Source organism: Aspergillus brasiliensis, assembly GCF_001889945.1.
Source record: "Aspergillus brasiliensis CBS 101740 unplaced genomic scaffold ASPBRscaffold_2, whole genome shotgun sequence".
Taxonomy (NCBI): Eukaryota; Fungi; Ascomycota; class Eurotiomycetes; order Eurotiales; family Aspergillaceae; genus Aspergillus; species Aspergillus brasiliensis.
In genome coordinates, this window is record NW_027137443.1 from 3,019,310 (window position 1) to 3,031,598 (window position 12,289).

General features: G+C 51.3%; 6 protein-coding genes across 6 annotated transcripts; 3 read left to right on the plus strand and 3 right to left on the minus strand.

Annotated features, from left to right (window-relative positions):
- Positions 1-269: 269 nt before the first annotated feature.
- Positions 270-996, plus strand: ASPBRDRAFT_52059 (CUE domain-containing protein; the record flags this gene model as incomplete). Its single annotated transcript, XM_067626839.1, has 2 exons — positions 270-551; positions 700-996. 2 exons carry the CDS (start codon positions 270-272, stop codon positions 994-996), a joined length of 579 nt encoding a protein of 192 aa, XP_067483702.1.
- Positions 997-1,621: 625 nt separating this feature from the next.
- Positions 1,622-2,567, minus strand: psf2 (DNA replication protein PSF2; the record flags this gene model as incomplete). The annotated part of the gene is made up of 3 exons (XM_067616938.1): positions 1,622-1,730; positions 1,811-2,397; positions 2,454-2,567. The coding sequence occupies 3 exons, from the start codon at positions 2,565-2,567 to the stop codon at positions 1,622-1,624; spliced, it is 810 nt and encodes a 269-aa protein (XP_067483703.1).
- Positions 2,568-2,877: 310 nt separating this feature from the next.
- alg10 (dolichyl-P-Glc:Glc(2)Man(9)GlcNAc(2)-PP-dolichol alpha-1,2- glucosyltransferase) lies at positions 2,878-6,936 on the plus strand (the record flags this gene model as incomplete). The annotated part of the gene is made up of 8 exons (XM_067626840.1): positions 2,878-3,634; positions 3,683-3,820; positions 3,866-4,787; positions 4,820-4,823; positions 4,977-5,501; positions 5,591-5,703; positions 5,760-6,150; positions 6,211-6,936. The coding sequence occupies 8 exons, from the start codon at positions 2,878-2,880 to the stop codon at positions 6,934-6,936; spliced, it is 3,576 nt and encodes a 1,191-aa protein (XP_067483704.1).
- Positions 6,937-7,052: 116 nt separating this feature from the next.
- Positions 7,053-8,133, minus strand: ASPBRDRAFT_38921 (uncharacterized protein). The gene is made up of 3 exons (XM_067624029.1): positions 7,548-8,133; positions 7,357-7,422; positions 7,053-7,265 (listed from the first exon to the last, which is right to left on the minus strand). Exons 1-3 carry the CDS (start codon positions 7,797-7,799, stop codon positions 7,149-7,151), a joined length of 435 nt encoding a protein of 144 aa, XP_067483705.1. The 5' UTR covers positions 7,800-8,133; the 3' UTR covers positions 7,053-7,148.
- A 443-nt stretch (positions 8,134-8,576) lies between these two features.
- Positions 8,577-10,269, plus strand: ASPBRDRAFT_192594 (uncharacterized protein; the record flags this gene model as incomplete). Its single annotated transcript, XM_067620504.1, has 5 exons — positions 8,577-8,594; positions 8,643-8,801; positions 8,851-9,755; positions 9,809-9,969; positions 10,040-10,269. 5 exons carry the CDS (start codon positions 8,577-8,579, stop codon positions 10,267-10,269), a joined length of 1,473 nt encoding a protein of 490 aa, XP_067483706.1.
- Positions 10,270-10,648: 379 nt separating this feature from the next.
- On the minus strand, positions 10,649-11,857 carry ASPBRDRAFT_38924 (putative U-box domain protein). The gene is made up of 3 exons (XM_067624030.1): positions 11,677-11,857; positions 11,056-11,593; positions 10,649-10,999 (listed from the first exon to the last, which is right to left on the minus strand). The coding sequence occupies exons 1-3, from the start codon at positions 11,757-11,759 to the stop codon at positions 10,766-10,768; spliced, it is 855 nt and encodes a 284-aa protein (XP_067483707.1). The 5' UTR covers positions 11,760-11,857; the 3' UTR covers positions 10,649-10,765.
- Positions 11,858-12,289: the final 432 nt, after the last annotated feature.

Consider the following 12,289-nt stretch of genomic DNA (forward strand, 5'->3'; position numbering starts at 1 on the left):
CCCCGATCCGGCCGGGATCCGAGTGTCCCACCGCCACCTCGCCGCTTTCCCCCCAAACGAACTGCCGCGGCATCATTCCTCCCATCCCCAGCATTCCATCCAACGCCGCCTTGTTCTGTCTGGGCCTCGAGCTCTACCTATTTCACTCCGTTAACTCCAAGGCGGTCACATACGCTAATCTCGAGTCGCGACTCAACCGTCCGATCGAACCAAGAGCCCACGTTTACGTCCTATATCCTCTACCCTCCACCAGAGCGATCACCAAGACAATGCCAGAAGAAGAGCCGTCCCTGAACATCCCCTCTCTCCTCACCCTCGCCGTGGTGTCATTCTTCGTGCTTCGATGGTTCCTCAACCGCGATGGAGGAGAGGCCGGGCCTGGCAGCAGTCGCAGTCGGCCGCGAGGCACCGTCGACCCAGCCCAAGTTGAGCAAATATCCCAGATGTTCCCTCAGCTCAGCGCCCGTGAGATCATGTGGGATTTGCAGCGCAACGGCGGTAGTGTTGCGGCCACGACAGAGAGGATCCTGACCGGTCGGGGACTGGAAGTGGTGAGTTTTTTCCCTTATCCTTTCCTCACCTTGATGTGACTTGACTTGCGCCGCTGGCCATACATCATCCTCTTATCCTCTTTCTTCCCCTTTCTCGCGCCCCGCATTGGGTCAGATGCATAGCCAGCTAACCGAAACTACCCTGTAGCCGCCCCCATCCTTCCAACCTCAGATCGCTATCCCCAATGCAGCCCCCGTGCAATCACCACCCACTCAAACGACGACCTCCAAGGCTGATGCCCAGGACCTGATCTCCCGCTATAACCTCCGCGCGAAACTCGAGGCCGAGAACAGCGCCGCTGGGTCCGCGCCGTCGCAGGCTGCTTCCACGACGGGCTGGTCGCAGAGCAAGGAGGAGCGCCAGCGCTTGCTGCAGAAGCGGAGGGACGAGATGATTCTGGCGGCGCGGAGGAAGATGATGCAGAAGGATCAGGCTGCTCAATGAAGCTAGTCTAGCTATATCGGTCATATGTGGGGACTGGAAACTTGGAATCACCATCTGGGGCCCCGGTATTGCGCGTCATAGGGGCAGGTAATGTGACGGCTTACTGAAATGGGGTTTATCTATGCCTTTCATCCTGTATTCAGTTGGATCACTTTTGCTTGCTTCTTCTATTTTCTTCGGGTTGTTATATACCTCTTGTTGTCGGCGTTGGGGATGTGTAAGATCCAATCTATTGTTGCTGGCATTTTGTTGTGTTTCATGTGATTCCTTTGTGTTCCTTTCGGAGATTGACTGGCCATGTCCTTTTTTTACTGTCTGCCCTCTCCTCTCTCATTCAAAGGAGCGTCGCATGCATCTGGTGTTTTCATAGGGTGATTGATCGGGACTACTTACTACCTATCTACCTGCTTACTAGCATGACACCCGGCCATCAACCAAGTAACTTCCAATCAATGATATAGGGTATATATACATACACGCGTCTGATGTATGTGCGATGCCAATATGATCATGTCCTGCCATGTCCCATACATATAGACTTGACCCCCATAACTCCCATCATGAAACAAACACTGAACAATGAACCAACCCACGCATTGCAGATATAAGAGAAAAGAAGAAGCATCTAAAACTCCATTTCATCATCATCATCTTGTGTCCCGTCATATCCCCCATTTGCCATTTCCTCTGCCATCTCCTCTCTCCTCGCCTGTTCCTTCGATGCCCCGATGCGCCTATCAACATTACTCGTTAGCAGCCCACTCACAACACAACGACAGTGAAGTGAAAAAAACACAGAAGATAAGAAGCTTACCTAAGTCCATCGACCACGCCCGCGATAAACCTCCTCCCCTCCCCCAACTCCATGGCTCCCACACCCGTCAACGCAACACCCCCACCTCCCATAGCCGCCGCATCCAGTACGTCCACACCGGCCCTCACCTTGGCCATCCGCACCTCCCTCAGCTCCTTCAACAGCCGTCTCGTCTGATCCGGCTCCACTAGATCATCACTCGCCGCCTCCAGCAACATCGTCCCTACCTCCAACCAATGGAACGGTAATGCGGGCGGCTCCCCCGGCGGGATGTGATCGCGAGCTGTGTTCTGAGGCAGAAATGGTGGCGCAGGGTAGTATTTCTCGCCGGAGGGGGTGTAGCGCGGTGTTGCGAGCGGAACGCGACGGTGATCACCTGGGGCGGGCTGGCCGGGCAGTGGAGGCGGCGGGGAGAAGGCGTGCTGGTATTCGTCGTTTTGGGTCTCGATTTCGAGGATCAGTTCGAGAGATTCGGGGTGGAGCCAGGGCGGGGGAAGGATGTTGGCGCGGCGTTGGCGTTTGAGGAGGAGGGCGAGCCAGAGAGGAAGGGAGGTGCGTCGGGGTGGGAGGAGGGGGGAGACGGCGCCCTATTTAGGATTTGTTAGTTGTAATTTGTAGTGCATGGTGTTTGTAGGAGACGCACCCCCAGTAATTCAAGTCCCTCGAGTCGCTGACGAGGTAAGACTGTGACCATCTCCATCTCCGCTAAGAAGGAGATCTCCGGGGGCGTGATGCCCCGCGGGAGGGGAAAGGCCATTGACCCTCACGTTTGCGCGTGGATTGGCCGGGGAAACAGAGTTAGGGACGTGTCGGGGCAGTCGGAGGAGAGTATTCCATGCCCCGGAGTTACTTTGCGGACTAAATGAAAGAAGGGGAGCTTGAACTTGTTCATTCAAATTCGATCACGATGGGCGTTGATTGCCCGATGCGGTGTGTTTGTCCGGTTTGCATTGCAAGCTTGCATTTCCGCTCGTGTCGTTTAGTTTAATTGATCTATTCTTCTTCTCTTACTTCACACTTCAATTGTCGAGAGCATGGTTAAACCTCTTCTCTAAGCATTGACCGACATGAATGCGCAACCCAAGTCGGGCGTGGCATTGGCTGCCCGCTACGCCATTCCTTTTGTTCTGCTGTTGATCCCCTTTTGGATGACGAGGATCAATGCCGTCGTTCCCGAACCGTATCTGGATGAGGCCTTCCATGTCCCCCAGGCTCAGGCATACTGGGCTCACAAGTGGACGCATTGGGACCCCAAGATCACCACTCCCCCGGGTCTTTACGTTTGGTCCTATGTGCTGTGCGCGATTGCGCTCTTCTTGCGCGGTTCCCCTACGCAGCTTACCCCGGAAGCTTTGCGTGCGACCAACGTGGCAGCCACTGCCGTGGCTCTGCCGTTGCGATTGCAGACGTTGTTGGATCGGCTGCGCAGAGTACGCAACACGCGTCCCTCTGGAGCATGGCTGAGCCATACGGTTCTGAACATCTGCCTCTTTCCGCCGCTGTTTTTCTTCTCCGGCCTATACTACACCGATATTCTTGCGCTGCTGGTGGTCATTGAGGCGTACAATTGGGACCTGAAGCGCTCGTCGCAGGGTGGGTTTGCCCCGCTGCAGACTTTGGTGTTCGTCGTGCTGGGGCTGGTGGCGCTGGTCTTTAGACAGACGAATATCTTCTGGGTGGCGATCTTCCTGGGTGGACTGCAGGTCGTGCGGCGGTTGAGGTTGTCTTCCAAGAGATGCGAAGCGTCGGGGTTCGCGGATATTGCTCAGGCGGGGTGGAAGAATGAGCTGTATGATCCGTTTGTGTCGGATGCTTCGATTGGAGGTAAGTATTGTTGTTGTGGTGTGTTGATGGCATTGCTGACTGGGGTAGACTACTTCAAGGTGTCTGTTTCACTGGTGGTTGTTGCCGTGAACAATCTCGGCTCGGTGATTAGCTCTGCTCTTCCGTATTTGCTCATACTTGCTGGGTTCGGTGGGTTCGTGCTGTGGAATGATGGTGTCGTTCTTGGTAGGTCCACTGGTCGGGTCTCAAGTGCTAGGCTGACAGCTGCAGGACACAAGGAGTACCATACCGCTGGGCTGCATGTGCCCCAGATGCTCTATATCTGGCCCTATTTTGTCTTCTTCTCGTGGCCTCTACTCCTCTCGCCGGTCGCCAACCTGGCGCTTCCGAAGTCGCTTCTGCCCAAGTTTATCGACTTTGGCTTCCCGAAGAAGCAGAAGGGCCTTCCTAAGCTGTTGACGGCTCTTGTTGTTATTCCCATTATGCTGGTCGTGGTTCATTTCAACACCATTGTCCATCCATTTACCTTGGCTGACAACCGTCACTATGTCTTCTACGTCTTTCGCATTCTGCTGCGCATTCACCCGGCTATTAAGTATGCTGCTGTCGCAGTGTACTTCCTCTGCGCGTGGATGGTCATCTCCGCCTTTGGATTCTCGACGACGGCCACGCCTCCTCAGTTGATGCGTGTCCCGCAGACAGCAGCTCCTCAGCCGGAGCCAGTGCCGCAGAAAGAGCCCAGCCAGAAGAAGGCCGAACGTCGAAAGGCAGCTAAGAAGCCCGCGCAGCCGCCGAAGCCGGAGCCAATCTCGTTCGAGGCGTACGCCAAGATCCAGGAGCACATCGCGCAGCGGCAGAAGCAGCAGCAGGGTACGCCGCAGGTGAGCTTTGTACTTGTCTGGCTGGCAGCCACGGCACTGTCACTTATTACAGCGCCGCTTGTCGAGCCGCGCTACTTTATCATTCCTTGGGTGATGTGGCGGCTGCATCTGCCACCGCAGCCCACGCCTCTTGTGCACCGTCAACGGGCGCGCGATGCGACCGAGGAGCTGAATGCGAAGGTTGCCACGAATATGGCGCTGTTCCTGGAGACGTATTGGTTCTTGGTGATCAACGCGGTGACGGGATACATCTTCCTGTACTGCGGGTTTGAGTGGCCCCAGGAACCCGGGAAGATCCAGCGGTTCATGTGGTAGACCTGTAAAATTGTATAGTGTATAATAGTGTAGTAAAAGCTATATATAGATCTGAATTAATTTGTGCTTGTGGAGTAAGCGTTCGGAGTATGATGTTTGGCGATATGCAAATGTAACTGGCATGCTATCCGCCATCACCGCATCCCCTCACCACCTTCTCACCTCACCTCAACCGCAACATGGAGGAACCAGACCGGCCAGCCAAAAGGGCCAAGCTGTCTCCCAAACTAGACAATGCAGACAATCCCAGCAAACCAAGGAGCAATAGCAGCAATGAGAGCAACAACCACCCCCTAGCATCCCTGCACCGCTCCATAACTCCTCCATTACTCTCCCGCTCCAAGGGACCGAAAACACCGCCACAAGAAGCACAACCACAACACAATGTCACCCACCCAGCATCACCAAGCACTCGAACTACAAAAAAGGAAAAAGATAGAGAAATAAACAATAAGAAGAATATAATCCCATCTCCCATCCAACTAACCCACATCCGGGACCTCCCTGCCTCCTCAGGCCACAACACCGACACCGTCCGACTGCGCGACATTCTCGGCGATCCACTGATCCGCGAATGCTGGCAATTCAATTACCTCTTTGATGTGGACTTTTTGATGAGCCAGTTTGACGAAGATGTGAGACGGCTGGTCAAGGTGAAGGTTGTGCATGGCTCGTGGAAGAGAGATGCGCCGAATCGTCAGAGGATTGATGTATATCCCCCAATCTTCATTCTTTCCATTCCATTTACACTTGTATCATATGGATACACGTGACGAGATGATGTTAATAATATGATCAGGAAGCATGTACTCGTCACCCTAACGTCGAGGCAATAGTCGCCTACATGCCCGAAGCATTCGGGACGCATCATTCCAAGATGATGATATTGTTGAGGCATGATGATATGGCTCAGTATGTATCTATTATTTTACTCATGTCTCCAGCGGAGCTGATTCAATAAAATACAGAGTTGTCGTCCACACGGCAAACATGATCGCAGGTGACTGGGCAAATATGTGCCAGGCTGTGTGGCGATCTCCTCTTTTCCCATTGTCGTCTTCTTCTAATCAAAGTGGAAGTGAGAGTGTAGCTACCCCCGGGGCACGTTTTAAACGTGACCTTCTCACGTATTTAAGAGAATACGGACCGAAGAAGACCGGTCCGCTTGTCGCGCAGCTAGAGAATTATGACTTCAGCGCCGTCCGCGCAGCACTGGTTGCTAGTGTCCCCTCGAAGCAGAAGGTCCAGGAGTCGACTGACTCGGATCGGAAGACGCTGTGGGGTTGGCTAGCTCTGAGGGATGTTTTGCGGTCGGTGCCTGTTTCTCCTTCAAAAGATAGACCGCATATTGTGACTCAGGTAGGCTGGTCATCATAACCCACTGGGACTGTCTATGGAATATCTACTAATGAAGTACAGATATCCTCCGTCGCCTCTCTCGGCCAAACAGATAAATGGCTCAAAGATGTCTTCTTCAAGTCCCTCTCTCCAGCATCAAATACCCCCAAACCAACATTCTCGATCATTTTCCCCACTCCCGATGAAATCCGCCGCTCCTTGAACGGCTACGGCTCCGGCGGCTCCATCCACATGAAGCTGCAGAGCGCAGCGCAACAGAAACAGCTGCAGTACATGCGACCGTATCTGTGCCACTGGGCTGGGGATGTTGCTGAGGACGCGGTGACAGTGAAACGAGAAGCAGGTCGTCGTCGCGCGGCACCGCATATCAAGACGTATATTCGGTACACCTCGTCGGAGATGAAGCGGATTGATTGGGCGATGGTGACGTCGGCGAATTTGTCTACGCAGGCGTGGGGAGCGGCGGTAAATGCTAACGGGGAGGTAAGGATATGTAGTTGGGAGATAGGGGTTGTAGTTTGGCCAGAGTTGATTGCTGGTGCTGAGGGGAAAAGTGTGATGGTGCCTTGTTTCCGGAAGGATGTGCCTGATGCAGATGCGGTAGCGGTTGCGGCTGCAGATGCAGACGCAGATGCAGATGGGAAGGAAATTGCTACTACAACTACAGTTGGCTTCCGAATGCCTTACGACCTGCCGTTGACGAGGTACAGCGACACGGATATACCCTGGTGTGCGACGGCTAGTCATAGCGAACCGGACTGGTTGGGACAGACATGGGAGGGTTGACCTATCCCGTCCTCATCCTTATCCCTGTACCGTTTATATCCATATGAACATCAATAAAATCTTAAATGATGACTATGCAAGCAGCTCAATAGCTAAAGTTAGTTGAGTAGTAAGTAGCTCATAACTCATCTCATCCTGCTAATAGACAATCAATCCACCACATGATGAACCCAGAATAAACCTCCTCATTTATGACGGGAGAAGTCTATAATCTATTCCCTCGTTCCAATCTTTCCAATCAGAGTGTCAACCTGCTTGATGTACAGGGCCTGGGCCTTGGCCTCGCTGATGTGGCTAATTTCCTTCCATGCGTTGTACTTGTACTTGCCCTGTATCATTATATCGAACACGATCAGCCCTTCACTCTCACCAGAACCACATATACGGAAGAAAAAGATCCAGTTGAGAAATAATACATACCGCCAGGTCAAACATGCCAGGCTGAGCAGGGGTCTCGTTCCTCGAGCGCTTGAAGTACTTGTAGAGCTACACGTAGAAACACACATACACATTAGCATAAATTTTCAAACTCATCTTCAAACCATCCACCCCCGCCCCCATCCTCCACCCCCACCTAGGATATCCGAGGGAAGGAGGGGCAGTTATCTTACCTCCAACTTATCATCGTTATCAGGCTCCGACTTCAGCATCTTCACAAGAACAACAGCAAACTCGAAAGCGTTCTTCAGGGCAGCAGCCTGCTCGCCCTCAACGGTGGCGGTGTCATCGCCTTCAAGGACGGCCTTGATGGCGTCGGAGAAGGCGGAGAAGTCGACCTTGGCAGCGGCGGCCTGCACGTCGGCGGTGTACTTCTCCTTCTTGATGGAGGCGGAGAGGGCGTCGGTGACGTTGGTGACGGACATCTTGGATGTGAGTTCTTTGAAATCTTGGGATGTGGTTTGGGAAGTTGGTTGAAGTTGGGTGGAGGGGAATAAATATGGAGGAAGAAGAGGGGAAGAATGAGTGAAGTGGGAAAGGAATGGCAAGCTGAAGGTGGGGGGAGATTTGTTGATTTGGTGGGGGAGTTTGCTCGGCGGGTTCATTGGTTGACTTCTCAGGTGACTGACTATCTATTGACGAAGTACTATGAAGTACCATCTGAACTATTTGCTGATCATCGCAATAGTTCTGGATATTGCTTTATTGGAGTTACTGTCTGATTTGTTGGGTTTGTTATGGTGGTAAGCTGAATGGAATTTGTTGGCTCAAATTGTTGAGTTACTGGGCAAGTCCTGGCGCTTTGGTGTGAATATAGGTACATAGCATAGTGCTGAAGCTTGCTTTTGCTGTCATCAAAGCTTTCTGCTAGCTTATAACGGGATATTCAGCTATATACAAGTTTTTCTGTCCACATTGTGTCTGTCTTCATGGCTGAAATGATGCTATTACGATGTACCTCAGCAGCAAGATCATCACGAGAGATGGATCATCTATGCCATCTGCTCTGCCGGCTAAGTAAGATCCTTTATTCAATGCTCGGATTTTCCCTCAATATTGACTACTAATTGGCCTTGGGAAGTTCCGGACAAAGCTCCTTTATCATGACCTAAACCTCTGTATTAACACCTCCGCGGGCTCGCTTTGTTCGGATGCAATGTCGCCCCCAAGACTCAATGTTTGCTATCGATTCGAAAAATCAAATGGCTCGCACTTATGAGGTATGCTGTCTATCTTCTGTATGATTCACTATCCCTAACACTCAGCAGAATGCCCTCAATCTCCTGGAAACGCGCAGACGTCGTGGCCGTCCTCTAACAGATCCTCCTACAGAAACAGGATCATTTCCAGCGAACGTCACTACAACTGTGCGAGGTATTCCGAGCCTGCATGGAATGAGCGAGTGGCTACAGACCCTTGGACATTCGGTAGGCTTTCTACTTGCTACGGAGAAGATAAATTACTTACTAGATATAGGACGCTGATGTAGCCCGTCTAAACATAGTCCACGTCACAGGAACGAAAGGCAAAGGCAGCACATGCGCGCTTACTCGTTCTATCCTACTTGCACATGGCTCGAGGACCGGATTCCCCAAGAAAATCGGACTCTATACATCACCTCATCTACAATGCATCCGAGAAAGAATCCAGATCAACAACGAACCTGTCACCGGGAGCCTATTCACCAAATACTTCTTCGAAGTATGGGACAAGCTTATGGATCCCAACATCCAAAACACAGATACAGAACAGCAGCCACCTCGATACCTGCAATTCCTTGCCCTCCTAGCTTTCCATACCTTCATCCGAGAGAACGTCGACGCCGCAATCATCGAAGTCCACCATGGTGGTGAATTTGATGCCACGAATGTTATCCAGAACCCCATTGTCACCGGTATCACTTCCCTAGGGCTGGACCATGTTGCACAGCTCGGCCCTACAATCGAATCCATTGCCTGGCACAAATCGGGGATTTTCAAGTCCGGTGCACCTGCATTATCTGTTCCGCAGGGAGCTAGTCCTACCGAGGTCTTGCACGCTCGTGCCGCCGAAAAAAATACTTCGTTGACTATTGTCCCGCTGAATCCCAATCTCCCTCCAGACAGTAGGGTACAGGAGATTCCTGTCCAGCGGCTAAACTGCTCTCTAGCTGTTGAGCTAGCCAGGGCATTCTTGAATGCCAAGGCACCTGACCATGTACTCGAGCCAGACGACATATCCACTGCCGTGAGGAATATCTCCCTGATTGGAAGATTCGAGATTATCGAGGACCCGGATGGTCAATCACAGTGGTTTCTGGACGGCACACACAACACGCTTAGCCTCAAGCAACAGCGGAATGGTTTTCCGAAGTTACCAGGAGGTCTGCGGTGCAAAAGTCAGTATATTTCCTATCTTTTGTAGTAACCAAACAATTAACCTTTGTGATTCACAGATACCGTATCCTAATCTTCAGCCACTTCTCCAAAGACCGAGACAGCCTAGCTCTCCTAGAATGCTTAGCAGTATCCCTCGCTGAATCAGACGCACTTCCAGATCACGTTATTTTCACTACATACATTGAACGAGAAGACAAATCTGAGAAGATCGACAAAGGTCAGGGTCACTTATTCATCAACCCAATTTCCTCGATTCTTACTAACTCTTGAGCTTAACAAATCAATAGACATTCTCCCTAATTCCCTCCCAAACCTCAGCTTACTATCGCTATACGCCGAGAAATGGGAAACTCTTGACCCTCGATCCGCTACTTCAATATTGACGAAAGAAACAATTGAAGAAGCGATCGACGCTGCAAGGATAATCAGTGCGCAGCAGGATACCAATGGAACCCAGGTCTTGATAACGGGGAGTTTACGCCTAGTTGGCGGTGCACTTAAAATGTTGCGACCTTGAAACTAGCATACAATACATCATTCAATTTTAAATACCAAAGCAAATTACCATTAACATTGAATACTACTATGATGCCATGCGATATATAGTCTGAAAGATAGTTACTACTGAAGGAAGAACCACAAACCCTCAAGATCAGCTATCAGTAGTAGTGGGGGATGGATGTGTCATGTAAAAGATTATCTATATGGCAGTAAAGTGGCTACCACCGGGGGATTTTCATTCGTAGATAGTAGTAGTTGATTATCTAGAAAAATGAATAGGACCAGTTGTTGCACTTAGCTGAGTGTTGAAGTTGTTAAGCAAGAATGTGTTTTCCGGATAGATAACCTACCTACGCATACCGAGACACCTACGGTATTTCATTCTCAGAGGTATGGAATAACTAGTATACATCTGTATTACTCTAGAATGTAGTATACAAGCATATGTCCTGTTAATGGTATCAAGTAGTCTACTACCAACGCCATGCTAATCATACTATTTGTGCAATCAATCACCAATCCACTGCCCATCCATTCTTGTCCAGGAACTCCTCGCACGCCGCCTTCAAGGCATAATTGGGCCGAAGATCGTTCACCGTCATGGACACCCGTGTGATGGGATCAACCTTGGCCTGCTCCACGTACTTGGTGATACCGACCCGGTCAAAGCTGGTCCCCGATGGAGTGATGACAGGGTCATGCATGATCTCGAATGTAATACCATCGACCAAATAGTCGGGCACAACCTATCCCATATCATCAGCACGACTCACCAGTAATGAGCCAAACAGGAAGAACTTACCCTCTCGGTCACTTTCCCCTCCGACGCGATCTCGAACACCTCCCTCACCCTCTTCACCTTTCGTTCAGCATCCTCTCTAATTTCCTTTTCATCCTCTCTGAATCCAATTTCCCCGATTTCTCCCTTCTCCAACCTTCCCTTCAACTCCGCCACTCCCCTCTCCACATCCGCCTCAATCAACCTCTCCACACTCGCCAACGTCTCATCCAGCTCCCTTATCCGCGCCGTCTCCTTAGCCGCCCAGATCGCCTGCTTAGCGCGCAGCACCGTCCGCGAGAGATTCTCAGTCTGAATGTTCTTCGCCGCCAAACTCGCCCGATACGCTTCAATGGCTACCTCGTATGCTTCCTGAGGTCGTTGAAGGCCCAACAGCGCTTGTGCCAGATACCAGGAGGACTTCAAACTAGTGGGGGATTTCGCGCCGTAGAGATCGATGGCGGCGCGGGCGTCGTGCTCGACACCGGCCCAATTCTCGAGACGGATGCGGGTGAGGGCGCGATTGGAGAAGAAAGTAGGTTCTTTGGGGTTTTTGAGGATACTATTTGTTGTAGATATCCAATGTTTTAGTATATGGGAGTTGTGTGGAAGATTGGGCTGTTAGCGGGGTAATGGGATGCTCACGCTTGTGAATACATCTCCTCGGCGCCATTGTAGTCACCTTCCTTGAAGAGCTGGTTGCCCTTTTCTTTTAGTTCCAGAGCCATCTTTGCTGTGAAGTGACGGGTTGGTGTTGTGCGCGCAGGTGTGTTGTGCGCACACTGCTTTTGTGCTGTAAATGACGACGGGAATCCCCTTTTTTTGGGTATCGTGACAGATGTTTTGTCAGCTGGAAAGAACAAACGAAGGAACAAACGAAGAAACAACGCTTCGGATGTCGGATGTGTGGGGCTGCGCGGTAATCCCCACTGTTTGCAAGTGAAGTAGATACTAAATGGTGACTGGATGTGCTAGAGATTCTATCCGGTCTGTCTAGCGGATAGCGGTCTGTGGAGTGGATTTCGATTCCGTAGGATGTTTGATGAGAGGAGCAATGAAGAAGCACTGCGAGGGCATGGAGATGCTTGGAACTTCACGAGTATATAAGTATCCAGGTAAGTAAGTACTGCTTGCTAGTTTACCCCTCTCAGGACCTGAGATCCTTGAAGGTCAGCTCAAGGATGGAATTGATGAGCCCAGGGGAGCTTTCAGTCGTGATCCACACAACCCGGGTGTCGGGATAACATGTTGGCTTCTC